This window comes from Monomorium pharaonis, chromosome 4 (assembly GCF_013373865.1).
Source record: "Monomorium pharaonis isolate MP-MQ-018 chromosome 4, ASM1337386v2, whole genome shotgun sequence".
Taxonomy (NCBI): Eukaryota; Metazoa; Arthropoda; class Insecta; order Hymenoptera; family Formicidae; genus Monomorium; species Monomorium pharaonis.
This window is the reverse complement of record NC_050470.1, coordinates 21,769,891-21,793,548: the sequence shown is the minus strand read 5'-3', so window position 1 is coordinate 21,793,548 and position 23,658 is coordinate 21,769,891. Positions and strand designations below refer to the sequence as shown.

Sequence of the window (23,658 nt, the reverse complement as noted above, 5' to 3'; positions counted from 1 at the left end):
TACTTATCATAGGTCCTAATACTCTATTAACACGTTCTACTTGGCCATTCGCCTTGGGTGAATGAGTCGCAATTCTAACATGCTGTACATTACTATCATTACAAAACGATTCGAATTCACTCGATGAAAATGCCGTACCCCTATCAGATATGATAACACGTGGTCTACTAAAGTTACTAAAATGAACTAACAAATGACTGATAACTTCTTGCGTTGCTGTAGTCTTAGTCGGGTATAATTTCACAAATTTCGTGAAGGCGTCAATGACAACTAAAAGGTATCGTTTCGCTAACCGATCCTTGTCTATAGGACCATAATGGTCTATGTGATAAATTTCAAACGGCATCTCCCCCTTAGGAATACAATGCAAATATCCTTCTTTTTTCCCTTCGAACGGTGAAAAAGCGATACATTTCAAACAGTTCGCGATGTGGTCCTTAATTTTTTGCCTCATTTTCGGAAACCAGTAACTTTTTCTTACATTATCGAATGTTTTTTCTACTGCCAAATGGCCCATCTGGTCGTGATACCTGTGCAAAACATGCGCTTCCATAACGCTCGGTACGTAAAATAGTAACTCACCATTGTCCTTTCTAAATACAATTCCGTTTCTTAATTCAAAATAAGGATCTTCGGATTTTTGTAATATTTCCTTTAATTCTCGCGTTTTGTTATCGCGGTTTTGACTAAGTGCAAGATTTAACTCAAACGAATTGTCCTCGATGACTAATATTTCGCTCGGTAATCTACTTAATGCGTCTACGTGACCCATCTTCGTTCCCGGTCTATGCTCGGTAACATAATCGTAATTAAGTAGTTCCAATATCCACCTACTTATTCGCGGTGATATATCCTTTTTCTTAATGGCTAAAGTCAGAGCATTACAGTCCGTGACTATTTTAAACTTAATTCCGCTTAAATAAACCTTAAAACGCCGTAACGCATATATAATTGCCAACATTTCTAGCTCAAAGCTATGATAACGGCTTTCTACTTCTGTCGTTCGTCTCGAAAAGAAAAATATCGGGTGGAATTGTTTGTCACTACCACGTTGCGCCAATACTGCTCCAAAACCAGCAATACTTGCGTCACAATGTAATTCTGTTTCGCTATTTGGGTTATATATAGCTAGAACAGGGGCCTGTGTCAACTTATTTTTTAATTCTTCAAAGGCTTGCAATTCGCGTACTTCAAAAGCAAAAGATGCGTTCTTACGCAACAAGTCATATAACGGTTTTGCAATTACTGAAAAAGCCGGTATAAATTTACGAAAATACGAACACAATGCTACGAAGCTATGCACTTCTTTAATGTTACGTGGTACCGGTATCCTTTGTACAGATCTTACACCTTCCTTCGTCGGACTGATGCCCGCTTCGGTAACCAAATAACCCACGAATTCTACTTTCGTTTGCAGAAAAGCGCACTTATCAATCCTAAGCTCAAGCCTGTTTGCTATAAATAATCCAAACACTCGTCGCAATATTTCGATATGTTGTTCTATTGTCTCTGATATCACTAAAATGTCGTCCATATAGACAACTACTTTTAACTCTCGTATGAGTTCCGATAATACCTGATTGATGTACCTCTGAAATCGAGACGGAGCTACTTTTAGCCCGAAAGGCATACACATGAACTCAAATTGGCCAAAAGGCGTCGAAAATGCGGTATACTTAATGGATTCTTCCGACATTCGTATGTGGTAAAATCCGTTTCTTAAATCTAGCTTCGTGAAGTATTTTTTGCCACACAATGAATCAATAAGATCTTCTATATTCGGTAACGGGTAATTATCCTTTATTAACGCTTTATTTAATTCACGATAATCGATACACAATCGCAAATCTCCCGTTTTCTTACGTACTAACACGATAGGTGAAGCGTACTCCGATTCGCTCGGCCGTATAATTCCTTTCGCGAGCAAAGAATCTAGTAGAACGCGAAGTTCTTTTCGTTCCGCATATGACGGTCTATTAAGAGAAAAGTGAAACGGTTTGTCATCTTTTAGTCTCAACTTAATTTCCGCATCGACAACAGGTTGTTCTGGCCTTTTCGGTTTAACATACTCTTCGATAAATAATTTCTTTATCGCTTTTTGTGCCTCTATGCTTACGTCTTGATTTATATTTAATGCTTCACACGAATCTTTACGTGGTTCATTTACGCGAATACTTAATATTTCTTTAATCACTTGATCTTCCAATGCTTTATCAGACGAATCCCCCTTCTCAAAGAATAATTTCAAAACATCTCGACCGATTACTACAGACGCTTTCATTGATCGCGCTGGTACTATTAACAACGATACGTTTTTCTGTACTCTATCGTCAAGCGTGATTTGAGCGGTAACACGTCCCTTTACTTCTAGCGCACTATCGTTTATTCCGCGGTATCTATTATCTTCCGGCACTACCGGTATAACTAAACTCGGCGGTATGAAATCATCTTTCGCGAAACTGACGGGACTACCCGTATCTAACAAAGTGTCAAGCTTTAAATTAACTACACAATTATTGGCTTCGTCACTTATCTGATAGTCTACTTTCCTATGGAAATCTCCAACTTCTCCACTGGACACGCTGTTGACATCCGTCTTCTCCTCGGCCTCGTCCTTGTTCTTTCCGCTTTTCGCCTGCTCCTTCGAGGGACACTCCTTTGCCTTGTGTCCCGTTTGAAAGCACTTGAAACACGCTCCCTTCTCTCGTTTCGGCATCGGGCACTTGACTGCTATGTGTCCTGCTTGATTACAATTGTAGCACTTCGGATCTGCTTTTCCTTCTGCGTCACCGTCGTTCTTCTTGCTCGAACTCGCCGCCTTGACCGTATGTTTATTAGTGGACGTCTTCTCCATTTTATGCGGAGTCTTGTGATCGGAGCTCAATGAAATATTTTCCATTGCTCGCAGTAAAGATTCTTTGTTAAGAAACCGTTGCATCATTGCATGATACTTGATTGATTTGACTGGGATACCTTCTATCAAGTAGTCCACTATCTCGTCTTCACTTATCGGTACCTTATTTGCCAAAATAATCTTCTTATGGAAATAATCAGCGAACGTCTCGCTTGACTGCCACGTCCGCGCCTCGAATTCCTTCCTCAATGTCAACTTCTTTTCTCGTTGATCATACATGGCTTCCATGCGCACCAGTAATTCGTCGACTGACATGGAAAGATGTGCAGGCATTGAGTGAAACCATTCGGCTGCATCACCTGTTAATTTTGCTCCTAATAGCAATTTGGTCATGTTATCGTCTAGCTGATACATTTGCTTCACTAACATCAGCTGTTCCTTCCAACACTGAAAAAGGCCTTTTTTTCCATCAAATGGCGGTAACATTTCTTTCAAATTTGACAAGCTAACCTTAGATGTCATCAAATTTATACCGTTACCTGGCGTCGTTTGCAACGTAGCACGCAAATGCTCATTTTCTCGTCGCATAAATTCTAATTCACGTAACATCAAATCTCGTTCTCTTCTCGCCAACTCAGCTTCTCGTGCTTCTCGGTTTCTATTTCTCGGTATCTCAGATTGAGGCTCAAACATCTGCTCATCCGGTTCGGTATCTCGGCCTGTCGTTACGTGCGCCGCCTCTCCGGAATCTGTTGCCGTCGTCCTCACATCGGTATCAATGTCGTCCATCCATTGACCGGAAGGATCTGCTTGATTCAGTCTCGAAATTAACTCAGCTTTGTTGCCGGCAGTGCTCAAATTCATTTGCTGCAGCTTATTCTTCAACGCCGCTACCGTGAACACATTCGGGTCCTTCATCTCGGTATCGTCGATCACACATCTGTTCCTTCTTATCCTGCGTAGCTGCTGCCCCAGCGGAACTCAAATTATCGACCTGGTTATTGACCGCGTTCAAAATCGAAATCAAATTATCGACCGCGTTATTGACCGTATTCTTATCAGCGCCACTCACTCGCTGAAACCTGCGTTGTTACCGACCGTCGCGCCGTTTCTTGTCGCTAACCTTCTACGACGCACACACTTGCAGCCTTGCCGCCAAATTTCTTCGATGCTTCTCGAACTTTTGTACTGCCGAACTTATTCGCACAGCCTTCTAATTCACACTTATGCGTATCTCTTCCTTCGAGTCTCGAGCCACTCGAATTCACACGCAGCAGAATCGTACGCGACGAATACGTCTCACTTATATCCTTCGCTTCGCTCGTCTTCCTCGTAACCGATGTCCTTGACCCTCAATTACGATTTTTTCTTCGCCGTTCCTCAGACTTGTCCTCTTGCGGTTCCTGCTCTCGACCTTTCCCGAACTCCTCTCGGTTTTGTCGTTACTTAGCACGGTTGTCCGCGTCTCGGTATCTTCGGTATTCGGCACGCTTCTTCCTCGTTAATATCACACGGATATAAATCGCTACTGAGCCACCAAGCCACTCGAGTCAATTAATTAATGGATCTAACGAACTTAATCCCACTTCTGAAAGTTGTAAGGGATAGGATAGTCGGATGGCTGGCACAAATAAAATACGCACTTGGTTATGAATGTTTAATAAAAAAATGATATCGCTGCGTCAGGACAAGTTTCCTGGCCGCAGGATCGTGGTAGACTGCGTGCACGGACGCGCTCGTTCGGCACCGAAAACAAACGAAAATCTATCGCCTCTCAGGGACGACTAACAATGGTACCTTTACCACGTTCTTAAACCTATCTTACATACTACAAAACATAGTAGAAAATGAGAAACAACAATATTACGAATTGCAATATAATATTGCAGAGACGTTTCAGAAACATGCAATATCAATATTACGTCAAAATGTTTTAGTAATATTGCAAAAATATTATTAAATTCTAAAAATATAATATTAAAAAATATGCATTAAATACGTGCAACTTCGTGTAAAAAGACATTTGTGACAGTTTTAAATAGCTTTGTGAGATTTAAATATTTGGATTTGTGTGCAATATTTATACCAAATAATTTATTTTGATAGCAGGTACACACATACACACGCGTATACATATGTATATTCTTTTTATTCGATTCTCCGATAACTCGTCTCCGATTTGCAGGCACTGGCGATCGAGAAGATGGCATTCGTAAGGCTACTTGATATTATTTTTATTGTAAGTATATATTATTAATTAACATTTTTTAATTAAGTGTTTTTACATTTGTATATTTTGCAATTTAAGTATAAAAATAAAAGTAAATTTTTATTTTTTTGTTTAAAAATTTATAAAATGTATGCAATATTTATATGTATGAAATGAATGATAAGATTATGATTGGATGGAAGTATCATGTTACATAAAATATTCTCATCAAATATGTTTTACTATTCTCTGTTGTTTCTTTGATATATTAATTTTAAATTTAAAAATAATTAAAATATTATTTACCTTACATAATTACATTTTTTGTGTTCCAAAATTAAGAGGAAAATATATGTGTAGTGTAATATAAAAGTATATTATTAATTTTATATATTTCTAAATTTAATAAAATAATAATTTATTAAATAATATTTTGTTTATCTTTATGAAAAATATATTTATTATATTTCCAGAATTAAGTAGAAAGAGAACGCAGTAACAGTATCAGCAGCAACAATAGCAACAATTGGTAAGTGAATTAATTTACTGAATTATAAAATACAATGTATTTATGTATAATTAAATCAATTATAGTAGAAGATTAGTTTTCAATCTGGGATATAATAAAATATGGAGCGGTCTCATTTGGATCAACTCATTGTATTTCGTAAATCTTGTAAAAGTTTGCTGATTTTATTAGGAATACACATGATCTTGCATGTTTATCAATTTTATTAGAATTTTCTAAAAATACGCTAGTAATTTTATTGATAAAATTTTTGACATTTTTTAAACATCTCATAAAAATATACCAAAATCCTTCTGAATATTATACAAATTAATTGTAAAATTAGTAAATTTAAAGTAAAGGTTTTGTTAAAACAAGACTTATTAATTATGTTTTTATTTTAAATATATGTTTAAATTAATGTTTTTATTTTTATTAAAACAGACTTAATTTAATTCATATATTAAGTAAATAATGATTTGTAATAATTCGATTACGATATTTTGTTACTTTATCATTTTTAATATCTTAAATATAATTTCTGAGACAGATTCTCTCTCTCTCTCTCTCTCTCTCTCTCTCTCTCTCTCTCTCGATTCTTTTTTAATTTCGGCGAATTATGAATTGACAGATAAGTTTCTGTAACGTTCTTTTATATCTTTGATAGAAAAAATTCTTTTTTTTAGTAGTTATACCTGTCTGCTTTCCTGTGAACATAAGATTTCTTTTCTTGATTGACGTTGACAATTCGTCATGAATTTCATAGACGTTAGCTACGTGGTTTAATATCTTTTATGGACATAGAGAGACTTCAAAGTAAAATCACAGCTAAATTGCAGCCCTCAGACTTCTCTTTGCTTTTCTAAATCTAAATTAAAATTGAAGATAATATCTTGAAATATAAATTAACAATTTTCTTCATTTTTATTTTTGTTTTTTTATTAATGTCGGTTCTTTTACAATAAAAAGCATAATTTATTCGAAAGTTTAATCATTTGTAGTCCTTGATTTCAACAAGAAGAAAGCAGACCCACACAGAACAAAATATCTAATAGATATCTAATAAATATCTACATATCTATATGATGTCCATATCTACTATGAATAACTAGTAGACATCTAATAGATGTCTTAAATATCTATATCTTCTGAATAACTAGCAGGGATATCTAATGGATATGCACACATTATCTACATATCTATGTCCAAACAGCTATCCATTAGATATCCATGCGTTGTCCACATATCCATGTCCATCAAATAGCTACCAAGGATATCTATTAAATATTCATGCGTTATCCACATATTCACGTCCACCAAAAAGCTATCAAGGATATCTATTAGATATCCACGCGTTGTCCACATATCCACATCCACCAAATAGCTACCAAGGACATCTATTAGATATCCACGCGTTGTCCACATATCCACGTCCACCAAATAGCTACCAAAGATATTTATTAGATATCCACGTGTTGTCCACATATCCACGTCCACTAAACAGCTACTAAAGATATCCATTGGATATTCGGTCGCCGCGCACTCGCCAGCCGAGTAGTGCGCGGTGTCGCCGATAGAGCGGCGTGCAACTCGGAAGTAAGATGCAACAACCACGCTATATAAGGATCACTCGCAGTGCAAGAAACAAGTTTAAAATTAGACTTCCCCAGCAACGAGGGTGTTTCTGTGGTAACTACAGGACCTCTCAGAGCATGCTTGACGGGCCTTCACCCACTTTTGATGATTTTTATGACATCCTCCCACACACAACGTAATATGTATTACATATCTAATGGATATCCATGAATATATAAAAAATATTCATTAGACATGCTATAAATATCCAAATGTCCGCAATATAAGATCTAGTAAATATCCATGGGATATATAGATCAATATCCAATCGACATCCATAGCAGTATCTAGTGGATATTTATGTAGATATCCACTGGATATTCTATAGATGTCGACTGGATATTGATCTACATATCCTATGGATATTTATTAGATTGCACATTGCGGACATCTGGATATTTATAGCATGTCTAATGGATATTTCCTATATATTCATGGATATCCCTAATATCTGTCGAGGATATCCATTAGATATGTAATACATATTATGTTCTGTGTGGGGATGTATCATAAATGGAATTATGAAATATAATTATAGAATAATAGGCAGAAAGTTGAAATTTACATTTCTTGATATATTTTTACATAATGGAATCTTTGATTATTGAATTCTTGATTATTTTTACGAATCAGAGTCAATCATAATCAGTTTGAAGATCTAGTAGAAGGAATATATAGAAAATACATAAATTGATACCTTTTTAAATAAATGAAATACAATCTACTATCTAGACTATTTAAGATGTTAAGATTGTCCCAAAAATATTCCAAATTGAGCTTGGAATACGTATATTTTTTTGAATTTTGACAATTCTTTGAAATACATCAATATTACTATTAAATTTTTGTTGTATAATTGAACAAATAATAATATTATATATTGTCTACATGGTAATAAATTTTATTAAGAGGAGAATAAAGGTTTCAAAAAGATGCTGACACACATTTAAAAGATTATTGCTAGAATGTATTTCCTGTGCTTTTTATTCTAACGGCAACAGGCTTTGCCATTAGCTACAGTATCGTTCGATTCATACTCTTTCTCGCATTCATAAATATGAAAACACACGCACGCTACAAATCGCGAAATGAGGAAGATATTTATCTGTACACCATTGACCACAAAATTGTTTCTTTAGATATATTCGCCCGCGCATATCTTTGTTCATTATTCGGCCTTAAGATAAGTATTGTCATATTTGTCTTCTATAAATCTATCCATAATATTTCGTAACAGTTTTTTCGAATTTTTAATTTTTTATATAAAAATTTTGTATTTTTAATTTGTAACACAAAGATGTCTGTTATATTAAAGATGTTTCTTAAAATAATAATATTATTATTATTATAAATATTAATATTATTTTAAGAAAATAACAGTATAAATTTCTTAAAATAGTTGTAAAACACGTATTAAAAAATGCTTAAGAAACGCTTTAAAAGTTATCTTTCAAAATTTATAACATCTCTATATCATATCTTTTAGATATTCATGCTATTTCAATTCTAGATTAATATTTTACAAAAAATAAATTAATTAACAGGAATTGATTTTTAAAAATTTGCTTTAATAAATTTTTTAAGCTTTTCTCAAATTTTTAAGACAGAGTTTGACTTTATAAAAAATGTTAAAATTTGTTTCTAATTAAAATTCAAGCAATCTCAGAATTGCATCATATTTTACATTTAATTATAATTGAGTATTTAAGATACTTATCAAGTATTTTTAGATATGTTAATTTTATAAAGGGATAGAAATAAATTGAAAAATTAAAAAAATTCTCTAATTTATGCAAACACTCCGCAACTTTTCATACGATAACAGAAGAACGGAATCAACGGCAAAAGGCGCGTCCGGGTTCAAAAGCGCGGAAAAACATTAATAAGGAAGAGAAAGTTTCTTGCGTCAGGAAGCTTATAAAGTCACCGATGATTATTACGAATTGATTGTTACGATAGTTGCACTGACAGACTCGCGTGAACATCGTATAGCAACAATTTTGCAAAATTTAGACGGAAATGCAACGAATTCTTACGGCGATTAAGCTGTTTATTCGCGTACGAATGTATTATTCGAATCGCGAAGCGTGCGTCCTGTCTTGCTTAAGTGTCTTCACTTAGCTATCCCTTTGTAGATCACAGTTTCGATCATAATACGTAAGGCACACCAATAGAGGTTGGTTAGAGAGCGATTTTATAACTGTTTCTGCAAAATGCAGTTAGGAATTAAAAATCAGGAAGTCTCTTGAAACGAAATATTGATATCAAACGGCGATACGTCATTCCTACCAGCGTTAATCTCATCACTTACCACCGACTAAAAGTTTGCTTTGATTAATTTATTAATTTGGAAAAATGATTTATATACATCTTTATAGACTTGCATATAAAGACTCAGCCGAAAGAGATGCAGAATATGACGTTGAACCATCCAATAACCTCTTTATCAAATGTTTTGCAAACAAATACGAAATAACTTTTTAAAAGTAAAGAAATTTAGTAGAGTAAAACATTTTTCGTCTTATAATAAACTTTCTTTTAAACGCTACTCAAACTACTTGTCAAATTGAATCATTCGACATATTGTATGACAAAGTGCTACATATATAAATTGTCTAAGGCACGCTTACTGAACAATCGATACGCCGCCACGTAGTGAAAAGAAAGAGATAAAACTAATACTCTAATATATTATTGTCCAATTTAACAAGAAGTAGAGCACAACTTATAAGTGTAATTTTTAAGTGCAAGTTTAATAGATTTAGTTTAATAGATACTGTTTGAAATACTACTAAGGCACTTTTCTTCATTAATTATTTCTTCATTAATTAATAGAATTAAAAAGTTAAAAAAATCTAAAAGAATTCCGACATTTTTGTTAACGTAACAATTTAATATCTGCTTTAATAGGAGCTCGAGTATTATCTATGGTGTTATTTTAATTACAGATATAATAAAATAAATCTATTTTTAAATTTATTTATATTTCGTAAATATTAATCTGTGCGTCTAAATATATATTTTTCATTTTTAATTGTGCTTTTTTTATTATGAAATGTTAATCAGACAGTAATGTATCATAATATTAATTTGTAATTACGATTTTCTTCTTTTCCTACGTGCGCCGATCGGAACACCGGATATATCCGCGGGACATTTTAGTTTTGATTAATATTGAGCATGTATATTATGTATATATATGTATATGTGTATATGATGTGTATATATATATATATATATATATATATATATATATATATATATACATACACACATATAATGTTATCGCTTTCGATTTGAGCTATTCTTAACAACTAAACGTAAACCCGACGCCGGCAACGTCGCCGTCGTACCGGCATTATACTCTCGCATTAGTTCATTGTCTTTTACAAAAGACATTGAACAATGCGAGTGCTACGAAATTAACCCTTTGGCTGCGAAGGGCGCGATACGCCAACGTAAAATTGTGGAATCTATATGACAGCGGAGGGAAAAAACGGCAGATTATCGCGAGGGTCCAAGATCGAAGAACCCGAGATTCATGTGTGACTTAAAATTTAGATCTTAATGCTAGGCCCGTATTCTCGCCATACATTTAAGAATGATTAAATGTATGTAATCTCATTTTATCTTGTTTATGTCAGATGAAACAGGATTAAATGGCCGCTTGTGATGCCAAACACGTACGAGGACAATACGGCCCTCCGAAGGAGCAGAAATTCAACGAACCTCTACAGTTGACAAGTCTCTAGAAATTCGTGAATTGACAAATCTGCTCTTTCCTTCGGGAAAAAAATTTCTTATATAAAAACATATATAAATATAAAAAAATATGTGCATATATATTTATACTAGTTTCTTTTTTTTTTTTAATTTCTGTTTGATGTAAAATAAATAATAGTCATACTGAAAAGTTAAAAACTAATTAAAAAGATTTTTTTACATTGTTTCTTTTACAAAAAGTTAAAAGTTCGAAGAACTGAGAAAAAAATTGCTTATATAAAATTGCTTATATAATCATTTTTTATTTATTTATAGAATATATATGATTATACATAAATAAGTTTTACAATTTTTTATATCATAACTTTTTGTAAAAGAAGCAATGCAAAAATGGTCTTTTTAAATAGTTTTTGTTTTTTCAGTATAACTATTATTTTGTTTATACCAAACAGAAATTTTACAAAAGAAAAGAAACTAGTATAAACATATATGAACATTTTTATATATTTATATAATATATTATATGTTTTTATATAAAAAATTTTTCCCGGGTAGTTATAATAAAGTATCGACACTCCTTATATATTTTCTTCTCAAAGGAATGTAGTGTCGCTATAAATGTATATATTAACTGATCTTCTTGGGGCACCTTGTATACAACTCGTATACGAGCTCGTTCCAAGTAATTAAACCAGCTTTGATATCATACATAAGATATCTCACACGTACGAACATAGCGGCACATAACTTCAACGTCGTTTTTTTCTATCGCACTATTTTGTAGTAAGCACTACTATACAAAAAGTCTTCGAAATCACATTATTAATCCTCAGTGGCGCCCGGAATCTTTCGGATTCCAGCTTCGTAACCAAAATCAATACTCTTAGTAGAGTCAGTTGTAAAAAAAAAAAGAAGTGTTAATTTGTACTTTGACCCTTTCATATTCTATACTCAATAACCATCTATTGATAAAAAAATTATCATTGTTTATTTATATTTTCTACGTCCAATTTCCGTCATAAGATTTAAGAGGAAGTTAATAACAATAAAATTGAAATTTAGTTTGAGAGACAAGTAAAGGAAAAAAATGTCGTTAGAATCCAAATATACTCAGGCGTCACTTTACTGTCTCGTTGTTTGAGAATAAATCCTCTTGAAGTTCAATCCCTTGAAACTAATGGACTGTAACTCGGGCAGTCTAGTCCATGTTTGCATAGAATGTCGTTTTCTTTCCATTTTCATTCCTTTGTATTGTCATGGTCCCGCGAAGCTGTCATTGTGATTGAACAGCACTACAATTGTAATTACCTCTCAAATCCGATACCTCTCAAATCCTATACGTATAAGATGTCTCCACCAAACCAATATTGATTGTACGCTCGTGATGCTTAACGAACGTTCACGTACTCGCCACACGTCGAAGGCAAATAGAGAATATTATTGAGCTATAAATTTTCTGAAAAGATTTCTGTCTCTGAACTCTATAAAGATGTGATCTTATTTCATACTTTGATAGAGTTAAAAGTAGGAAATATTCACTATTTTTGGATGGCATTTTTGTCCGCGGACCAGTCGACCATTTTTCTACGTGAGGATTTTAACAGTTCTTCCCTCCCAAAATCGATTGTTGCTGTAGTTCTAGTTCAAGGGACTGAATTCGATCGAGGATCTTTCGTATCGCGTCGATAATATCTGTCCTTTTACACTATTCCTTCACCACCTTTAAGGATACCGCGGATCCGTCAAGTGCCGCGTCGATGCAGAATACTGCAGATTGTGGTAAGATCTGCTGCGTCCATAATCGCGCGGCAATTGATTCGAATGGCGATACGCGACGTAAGGTCCTAGGCAGGGGACATTGGCCGTTCGCGGCCGCTCGCCCGATCCCCGCGGGTGCGTCTCGGCACCGGGATAATCCGGCGCCGGGTGCTGGGGCTCGCCGACCGCAGATTGAAACTGCGACAGGCCGTAAAGCACGCCGAGAGATCTCCTCCACATGTCGGGGCGGATCTGATTCGGCTGCTGTTGCTGCTGCTGCTGCTGCTGCTGCTGCTGCTGCTCCTGCGGCGGCTGCTGGCGCCTCCTGCTCTGCGAGGAGCCGCTCTCGGTCGAGTTGCTGTCCTCGCTGGTACCCAAGCCGGGATCCCTCTCCTCGAACGCCGCCATGCTCATTGCGGGACTGTCCTGGAGCGGTTTGATGTCGCCCGGACCGTAATAGACTAGATGAGGAAGCGGGATCACGTAGGGCGGCTGTTGCTTCTGCTGCTGTTGCAGCTTATTGGCTTGTAGTTCCTTCTCTTGCGTGCTGTTCTTCGTGTTCTCTGCTTCACCAGCCTCACTGTCACCGCCGCTACAGACACCGGGATCGAAGAGAGAGAGCAACACCGGAAGCAGGAACATACCGTGTAATGCGCCGATGAAGATCACGAGGAAGACCATCTTGAAGAACACCAGAAAGATGTAGGTACCGGCCAACAGGAGAGCCATCAGGCCAAGTATCGTCGAGGCGGCGCCTTGTACGATCGGTAGGCCCAGGCTATACAGGCTTTCTTTGACCCGATCTTCTGCTCGTGCCTGCTTCGATCTCATATAGGCATAGCAGATGTGCGCAGTGAAATCGACACTGAAGCCGATGCACATGATTAGATTGATCATAGAGATGCTATCGAGACTGACGTCCCACAGCGCCATGTAGCCGGCCACCCCTAGCTCGATCGACACGATGCAGAAGGCGACCCACAGGCAGCAGAAGATATTCGGGATGAAGATGAAGCTGATGAGCATCATCACGAATGCGCCGAATATCATGCATTGAATGCTGGTCGGCCTTACCAGCTCGAACTGGTCGAAGAACACAAAGTACGGATGGAATACACTCGCGTTGAGCGGCGACGCCGCGCATATGCCGCGCAGCTCCTTCACCATTTCCTTCTCCTGATTGGTGCCGCTCACGTTCACCGGCTGTATTAGGAACCGACTCGCCACGATCCTCTCGCCTGTGTCGTCGAACTTGATGTCCAGGGAGGAGGTGCTATTCGGGACTAGCCACATATTCTTGAGGATCTTGATGAAGTTGTGCTCGTCCGTGACGTTCACGTTCTCGTACCCAAGATCTCGCATCCTGCTGAGAAAGTTGAGGAAGTCGCGGAGCCAGCTCTCGGTATAGATCGGCACGCTGCTGATGTACTTACTCCCCTCGAGGCTCCTCGTCAGGTTCTCCACCTGCTGCTGGATTGTCGGATCACTGTAGTTGTATTCACCGGATATTACCACCTACAGAAAAGTAACGAGAGTGCAATTAAAAAGTATTACTTAAGGGAACCTAATTTGAAGGCTATTTTTATACTTAGAACTGAAAATATCTAGGACATTGACGTTTTAGATGTGTGTTTATTTCTTATGTGATTTACTTCTTTATCTTTATAAAAATTTATTTTTTTTTAAATGAAAACTATTAATTTACTTATTCTTAATAAAAATAAAAATATCATGTCACAAATTTAACGTGATTTAAAAATTCCTGTTTATATTATTCCAAGGACTTTATATTGATGGCACTAAGGCTTATTTCAATCTACACAAATGCGATTATTATTGGAACTAGTTTAAATTATGTATCGCAATATTGAACAAAATGGCGATCGACTAAAAATAAAAAACAATTTTGCAAATTTTTTTTAACTTTTGTGAGGTGTAAAAGAAACTTTATTACAAAAAAATCCTAGATTCAACCATAGCCACAAGTATTATGAATATTTTGTTTCAAGGTAGAAATTGTTTGGCGTAGTAATTTCTGAGATAAGCCTTGAAAGGTTAAGAAAACCACGCATTTACAGTTCAACCGCATGATATGCAGCTCGTACGCCGTGTCCTTCAAAACGTGAAAATAACGACCAATTGTTCGACTATCGTTAAATTGCTTTATTCTTAAGAATATAAAGATAGAAAAACTATTTAAAAAAATAATTGTTAAAATTTTTTTTTCTTTTAAGTGAAAATTTCGCGCGGCGAACAATTTTGTTTGTTTAAGAATTCTTACGGTCATTTGTCATTTTTTCTCCTCCTTCTCCTTTCTGCAATTCACGAAAGTCGTAAACGCAACGGTAAAGTCGCGGAGAATGTACACGTTGGTCGGGCACCTTTTCGGGAATTTCTGCGGTATTCCCGTGAAAGTAATTTCGAGAAAGCTCCGTATAGAAGTACTACGGCTTCCTCTCGTGCCACACAAAGCCGCAGCGTCACGTTTTTGTCACGATTATGTAATTTGTTCGATCTTGAGGCACGTTGACGCACAAACATTTTGACATAAACGTACCGCGAACGGATCCAATTACGCGGTGCGTCTTTATTAAGAGTTCACCGTGACAGTAGTTTCTCGGCGAATGACGTTTCCGCGCAGTCATCGGAACCTGAAGGCTCGTGACGTCGGGACGTTATTAATATCGCGAGGAAACGCGATAGCGCGAGACCATCTTCGAGAAACGTACTTTCACTACAATGTATCGGACTAACGCAACGGGAGGAAAAAGGTCCCAGTGAAATTCTTAGTCTATCTCTGATGATATATCTCTCGCTACATTCACAATTTTACTTCATCCGAGAGAGAGGGAGAGAGAAAGAGAGAGATCTCAATGCCGCGTAAAGATACGTGCTTAAAACGCATTGAAATCGCCTCCGCATTATGAAATATTCAATGTCTAATTGAAACCGTCACAGAAGTTGCATAAAACTGCTTCATGACAAACTAATGCATTTCTTGAAATTAGTTTTTTATTGTAAATATCCTGTAATTTAATAAAAAGGTGAATGGATTTAGAATGGGTTTTATGAAGATAGATTTCTATTTATAATTTATGTATCATATACATATAATATAAAAGCAATTATATGTGCAGATACATATATATATATATAATTAGTAAACAAATATGCATATTTTAGACGTTTTAGAAAGCATACAGAGACTGTTAGATTTAATTTTCCTCACTCAATATTATTATTATTATTATTATTATTATTATTATTATTATTATTATTAGTATTATTATTACTTACATATTTACAGTTCTATGTATGTATAATACACATATTAATAAACACACACACATACACACAAAACATTTAGTATAGTAATACTGTACTATATATTTATTGAAATAGCGCTACCATATAATTTTGAATCAATCACAATTATACGTTTTTTTGTATTGTAATGTATGTAATAAGAACAGATTGAGAGAAATTTGCAGACATAAATCGACAAAGTGATAAAATCAACTGTTGCTTTCTTCTGTTTAAAATGCGTCCCAAAATTTTTTCTGGACACTAAGGACTATTTTGACTATGATTATTTAAATTCAGTAAGTGAAATTGAATAAAAAAAGTTGAACCTAACAATTTCAATATCTAATAATTTGCCTAAAATGCATATTCTTTTTTAGGCGTAAAATAAACTTTTTTATTTTTTTGTTCGGATAATTGTTTGTTTGTGTGTGTGTGTGTGTGTTATTTTGTGCAAATATAATATAAAAAATAAATTATTTTAAATCCGGAAACTTCCTTAAAATCTGACACAAAAGTATGAATTGTATAAAACAAATTTAAACATTGAGATATTTATTTATTCATATTAGAGAATCAAGTAAATGTAACGAATAATTTAATTATATTAATTAAATATTTATTTTAATATCTTAATGTGTTTAAATTTGTTTTACACAATTTATAATTTTGTGTCATATTTTAAGGAAATTTTAAGATTTAATAATTATTTATTAATTATTAAGAATTATTTATTAATTTTTAAAATTTATATTCGATAAAATAATGATAAAAATATTAAATTTTCTAAATATGAATAATAAAATCTCGAAATTATTTAGTTGTTGGTAAAATAAAAATACTTTCCAAGTTTCTAATATTTTACAATAAATAAATTTTTAAATAAATTACTTTGTTAGAAAGAAATGTCGAAGCGCCTAAAGTAAAATTAAGGAGGTTACCAGATGTGTATGCAAGTCTAAATGATCGGCGTGAAATTACTTGATGTCACGTGATTTGAGTAAATAAGTGGGGGATTTATATCGGAATCTCTCCGATTTAGTTAGTCTTTCTCGTCGATCGGTTCGGAGAAGCGTGATGTAACGGACATTGCTTTTCTTGAGGTTCATGCTAGCCAGCCGGAGAAAGTTGTTTGCACGATATCGCCGTGTCGAGGGGAACACGTGACATAATTGCGCGTACCGGATTATGCGTGGCAGTTCCAAGCGTAACGCACTCCGTTCTTCCGAACGTGTTTCTTTTTTTTTGCGCCGCTTATGAGGAAACATTCTCTTGCGAGTTTGCATGCACGGAAACCGGAACTCTCTAAATATTGACCGATACCGCTTTCGAGGCTTCAAGAAACAAAATAGGGATGGGCACGATCATGCGGCTGTAGAAAACGTATTATTTTGCATAGTCAATAAAATAGTGTTAAAATAGCTATTGACCAATAATTGAGGTGCTAAATTGAGATTTTTCTCACATCACGGCATTTAATTTACTTCGCAATTTTTTAAAAATATATTTCTGCACTTTTTGCAGATAGAACTCACGAGGAGCTACAACACAATGTGTTAAGACATTCAGTTAAAAAAATTGAATACGCATTGAAATAAAAAATTGATCAATTTGTATTCCGATTGCCTCGCAAGTCTCGCGATTCATATCGAAATTCGCGAAAATGCCTACCTGTATCCTGTAAGGGTACTCTCTGAAGTAATAGTCCTCGCGGTCGTAAAAAGCGATCGAATAAGAGTCTTCCTTGGAAAGCTTGCGTCGATCCAGGCCCTCCTGAAGGGTGGTGAGTCCATAAAAAGCGCCGAGAAGGTAGCATATGAAAACGAGAATGATAATCGCTTTCACGGGCCGGTAATTTAGCGCAGCTGCCAAATAATCGCGGAACCAAGTCATGCATCCGTGCTCGGGATTGTCGATCGGATTTTGAGGATCGTCGGGATCAATCCCGCCGGAACACAACGCCCTGTACAACCACGATCGATGAGCTGAAATGTCATATAATGTGCTATTTAAAATGTTAATTTCGTTAAAGGAGGACGCATAAAGTATATTTTGCCGGTAATGATTTTTCGCCGGTACTTTGTTGCAAGATATACTTCATTGCATAATGTCATAATCGACGCGTAAATAATATCGGAACGGTGGGCCTTTCAGTCTTTTATTTTCGGCACTTTGCGGTCGCCGGTACGACAATGTTTGGAAAAATAAAACACGGAGAAAGCAGACTCTTTCCTTTTACATAATGTACCGTATGATCTAACGAATTAACGGTTTCCGAACGTAACGCATGTCTATCTGTTGACGTAACGTCGATACGTCATGCAGACGTAACGAGATTTCGAACGGTAGTGAATAACAACGATCGACCCGTTGCGAGGGAAAACAACGAGGCAATTATAAATTCACAAGAAATTAGCAATTTCCGAGATGGTAATCAAAACTAGAATTTATAAGAATAAATTCTTAAGAATTGCCAAACGTGTATCATAAGTCGGTTTTACAAGAGGCTCTCTAAATACAATACGACGAATTGTATTTAGAGAATTGTATTTCTATGAAATAGAAAAAAAAATTACAGCATTTTTACAATAATTGTAATACTCACTTGATTTCGATAGTGGCTTCACCTTGCAGCAGATAACGCTGTGCAAATTTCTTTGTTCGCAATAACCGCTGATTGCGACGCATCCGCTGAAGAATGTTATGTGGAACAGGAAAGTGAAAACCACTGCAAAACCTGTCATTCGATGCATGTTTAATATTAATATTAATAATTAAAAATATTAATATGTGCATATCACATAGTGAAACTTGACAAACAAGATGACATGAAATAGTGTTTCAATGACGTTTTATTAAAATATTGCCGACGTTATTAAGAAGTCTTAACGATGTTATTTGACATTATCTTTGAATTATAATGTACTTTCTAAAAGTTATTGTTATTTTATTATCTTATTACATATCTTTTTATCTTTAACCCTTCAGCGGCCAGTGTTGCATATTTGCAACGTTCACTTTCCACGCATTTTTAATTAAATTTATGTAAAGTAACAAAGAAATGTTGCATTTTATACGAGAATGTTCATTAGGTAACTTTTTCTAAGTTACCTAATGCATATCTTTTACATTGGAAAGAAGTTAATGAATTAAAATTTATGTATTTTAAAAGTAACCAGTTGAAATAAAAAATTAATTACCTTATATTAAATATTATTAATTTTTTAACTTTTTAACTAAGTTATTATCTAACTACGTAAAAAGATTAGGCGGAAAAAAATATCGATAAATTGTTCCCTTGCAAGATATTTTTGGGTAAAAATATCTATCTATAAAAATATTTTTTTTAATTACAATAAAATGTTGCCTCTCTAAAGAGTTAGAGAGTCAAGATGTCGAGATACTATCAACTTTTAAATACCTTATGAATATTTTATTTTTATTTATGATTTTACTTTTATTTATTTAGATGTTTCTTACCTGAATAAATGCAGAAAATTTGGACCGAGGGAAACGGCGACAAGATGCCGATGAAGAAGGATATCATGTCCGTCAAAGATGTGATGGTGATGGAAACGGCAGCCTCGCTCAATGTCGCCGCCATTCTTTCTGGCACTGGTTTCGAGATACTTGTTCGCCTCCAGGCCGCTAACATGACGAAGGTATCGTCGATCCCTATTCCTGTAATCAATCGAACGGTTTTACACACGGCGATTGCAGTTTTACGGTAAGTGGCAAAACATCTAACAATAAGTTGTGCAAGGAGAAAATAAAAATTAAACTTATTAATGTATACTTTCAAAGAATAATATTTTTCTCTAGCCTTTTTCTTTGTTATTTTTTTTAATTGCACAAATTTTCCGCCGCATAAATTTCATATTGATCGTAATTCTAAGTTCGGGTATTTATTAGTCGAGTCTTATTTTATGTCTTAAGATGCTAAACTTTACGATTGGTTAATGGCATCTTAAGACAAGTACTTAAGACGATCTTAATTATAAAACTTGACTATGAGCATCGGCTTAAGAGATTGTAAATTATGTTTTTTTACATCTAATGGAATCATTAACAGTGAATAGGTTTTCCGAGAAAAATAATGTTGTTTAAGGCAATCGTTCTTTAAATATATTCAGTTATTCCTTGAAAATTTATCACCTTCAGTTGGACGTCACGTCTGTTTTTAAGTGTCACGTCTAATTTCTCAGAGAGCAGGAAACGTGTTTTTTTTTTTTGCAATAAGTTAAAACCGCGTGATAATGCATCTCGCATTTGCATTGAAATCTTCATTAAAACAATACGTAATTATTTGACTAATGAAGATATTATCGTGTGACGCTTCTTCTCTCGGACATTTTTCATTTAGTTCTATCTTATTCTATTTGAATGTTTTATAATAAAATTATGAATGTATTATGTGTGAATATAATTCCGAACAGAATTTATTACTTTTAAATCTTAATAATTTATTAATTTATTATATGTGTGTGAAATTCTCAAATTTTATCACAGAGAAAAGTAAGTCAATCGACTTTCGAAAAATCCGGAAATCGTTTTTACTCCCTTTTCCTCAATTTAATTAATCAAATTATATCGGTAGACGCAACAAATTGTCGATTTTTATCAACACTATGTATTTTTGGTATGAAATTCAAGGAAATAACGGTCTTTTTGAGAATTGCGGTCGATCGATTGGATCGAATGAAGCTGTTATTATTGGTAGTAAAGATTGACTTCGCTCGGCAGGCGAGCGCGACGTCGAAAGGGAAAAGGCGACTTCCGCTTTTCACATAAATCATAGTTTCGTTTATTTCGCTCGTATGCACCAGACGAGTACGAGCCAGCGTGTTTGTCGTCGAGAACATGTGTTTCTACAGACGCGACAGGAGATTACGGCATCGTGTTGCAAATCAGTCGAAGTTTAAGTCGTTATTTTCGTTGCTCAACTTATACACAGAGTATCAATTTAAGTATCGATTGTGACAAATCTCCGAGGTAATAACGGCTTACGACAGCGACGAAATTGTATATGTAGAGTACCTGAAAATTATAAAGAGTACCTGACGAATTTGGAATGGCCTTATATTGGTTAAACAAAAACACCAGACGAAAATTTATTCTATAGACGATTATAAATATTGTTAATTGATAATGAAAGAATTCTACATTAAATTTGTTAAATAATAGTAAATGCAAAATTCTAATTACTTAAAGTTAAAAAATAAATTTAATATCGTAACACAGAAGCTCACTATCATCTCACCTATCATAAGGAATGGCGCGGCGAGATTGAGGCCGATGAAGTCGATCCCCAGGTAGATGCACAATCCGAAAGCGGCAACCGTCGCCATGGCGGCCGAGAGGTTGCCCAGAAGACCGAGCCAAGGTTTGCTGCGCACCCAGTCGGTCATCATGCACGTCACGACCGAGAACAAGCCCATTATGATGAACGTGCTGGTGAAATACGGCACGACCGTCTTCGTGTTGGCCTCTAACTCCAGCTCGAGGGTCCTCGAGGCGAATCTCGCGATGCTAATGTGCTTAAACGCACCTTCGTCCTCGGCCTTGCCGACGATGTTCAGAAAAGCCTCTTCCCAAGCGGCGCCGCTGATTCGGCAAAACCGAAAAAGAATTAGATTATACCGAATTAGATTATACTGAAAAATGGATATATTGAAGACTATGTCATGAAACATTAGATAGCACGAGGAAATTTTGAAAAATCGCATAGATTTCATTAACTCGTAATTGTAGTTTTTTTTTTTTTTTAAGTTTAATTTTCTGATTTCGACAAAATAAAATTTCACCCACGATTAAAAAGTATCTGAAAAACAGATAAGACTAGAAGAACATCAATATTATATGATTTACCATTTTTAACGATAACAATAGGCTATCAATATAATATCGTCACGAGTAAATCAGGCACTTATTATTTGCACGGACGCAGCTGATAGCAATAGATGATTAAATTGGTGATGTCCGACTGTGGCGGCCATGTAGTGAATTAATGAGATACTACTTCCACAAGCACAGCTGATCAACGTTACAAAATTTTGATTCAGAATTTTTGTATTAAAAAATGCAGTACTACGCAAAATAAAATAAAATATGTAAATATTACACCGTGAGATTTAGAATTTGTGACTATAATTGCTACAATCAAAGAATAGTTAGAAACTTTATTTTAGTTATTGCTACAATGTTAATAATAATAACCTTGTGTATTTGGAGTTTTACAATTATGAAAAAAATTACTATAAGTTATGATAATTTTAAATATTAATATAGTTAAAAAATATCAAGATACAGATGGTATATATAAGAATAAAATAAACATTTTTATGTAACGAATATAACTGTTTTATAAACATTTGCATATTAATCACGTAGTAATAATAATTAATAGCTAATTTACATGGCAAAAATAAAAACTACAAATGTTGACATCGAAAATGACTGTGAATTATAGCAAAATTATGATAATTCCAATTTCTTTCGGTGTGTAGACCGTTTACATATTTTTTTAATTTCACATAGCGTAGCTCGATTTTACTTTACCGGGATTTTAGTTTTTGACACGTATTTATCAAAAATCGAAATTTATGGGTATCATTTCTGAACGCGACAAGGCTCCGCGAATTGTGCAACATTCGTACGCGTAAAGCGTATATTTGTCATGTAACTTCGTGTACTCCCGTGAACGGTAAACAACAGCCGACGTTACTTTCGAGCTCGCCGTCGTGTATGCGTGATTGAAATAACTGGACCAATTCCATCAGCGGGCTCCGACGTGTTTGCGAACGTGATCGGTAGACTTACATTGCGTCCTGCCGTGGACTGTCGACGGTGATAAAGTAGGCGAGCTGCACCGAGGGCGCCGATTCTAAGATGAGATCCTTATTGACGACGCTTCCGCCGAAGTACACCGGAATCAGATGAGTGTCCCAGGTGACCGGATTGAACGTCACCGGAAACGTCAGATTTAGCTTTCCCCTTTCCACTTCCCTGCAAAAAGTTTAAGCCCGATTTGAAACTCGACGCGGGTCAACCAGCTCGCTCGTTTTGAAACGCGCCGTTCCACTTGTTCGCGCTCGACCACGAAATCGTTTTTTTTTTTTCTTTCTTTCTTTCTTGGGAGGGGTTTTTACATGCGTCTCGCGTACTTCATTACGTGATGCAGATTTAAGATGTCGTTGATGAAACACTGGTCGAGCCATCGCGCACAAATTTCCTCGTAGGTGAACGTCTCGTCCTCGTACTTCACCGTCATGTTCCTGATTAGCCAATCGAGCTCCCTCAGCTCCTGCCAAATCGCGCTCTTCAGCAAGTTGTGCCCGCCATCCTTCGGAATCACGATTACATGACCGAATCGGCCTGCAACAAGCAACAGATCCGATCGATCACTCAGCAGGAAATAAGACGAACCATTCTTCCGGTAGCAAACTATAGACGCGGTAGAAAAACACGATTGGCTTCTGTATTGCCTTCCTATCGTTTAAACACGGAGCGGTAAGAAGTTAGTAGGAAGTCCAATTATGAAAATATTTCGCTAATGGAAACAAAGAAAGTTAATGAAAGTTCGTCTGGAATGGATTTTCAAACGTTTAAAACGATAACGACGAACTTGCCATTCGTCCCGCATGATTTTTAATGTCGGAAGATATGATT

General features: G+C 35.4%; 1 protein-coding gene and 1 long non-coding RNA gene across 2 annotated transcripts in view; one reads left to right on the top strand and one right to left on the bottom strand.

Moving 5' to 3' along the window:
* Positions 1 to 5,037: 5,037 nt before the first annotated feature.
* On the top strand, positions 5,038 to 19,540 carry LOC105832199. Its single transcript, XR_004963090.1, has 3 exons — positions 5,038 to 5,093; positions 5,537 to 5,592; positions 19,460 to 19,540. It is a non-coding gene; the product is annotated as an uncharacterized LOC105832199 (long non-coding RNA).
* The window catches only part of LOC105832198 (patched domain-containing protein 3), a 28,474-nt gene continuing 16,503 nt past the window's right edge, over positions 11,688 to 23,658 (bottom strand). The window contains exons 3-9 of the mRNA XM_012672931.3: positions 23,154 to 23,364; positions 22,810 to 22,995; positions 21,251 to 21,594; positions 19,471 to 19,671; positions 18,596 to 18,727; positions 17,662 to 17,975; positions 11,688 to 14,202 (exon numbers count right to left, since the gene is read on the bottom strand). Of these exons, the coding sequence (XP_012528385.2) occupies positions 12,652 to 14,202; positions 17,662 to 17,975; positions 18,596 to 18,727; positions 19,471 to 19,671; positions 21,251 to 21,594; positions 22,810 to 22,995; positions 23,154 to 23,364 (2,939 nt within the window). The 3' untranslated portion in view covers positions 11,688 to 12,651. The remainder of the gene's footprint in view (positions 14,203 to 17,661; positions 17,976 to 18,595; positions 18,728 to 19,470; positions 19,672 to 21,250; positions 21,595 to 22,809; positions 22,996 to 23,153; positions 23,365 to 23,658) is intronic.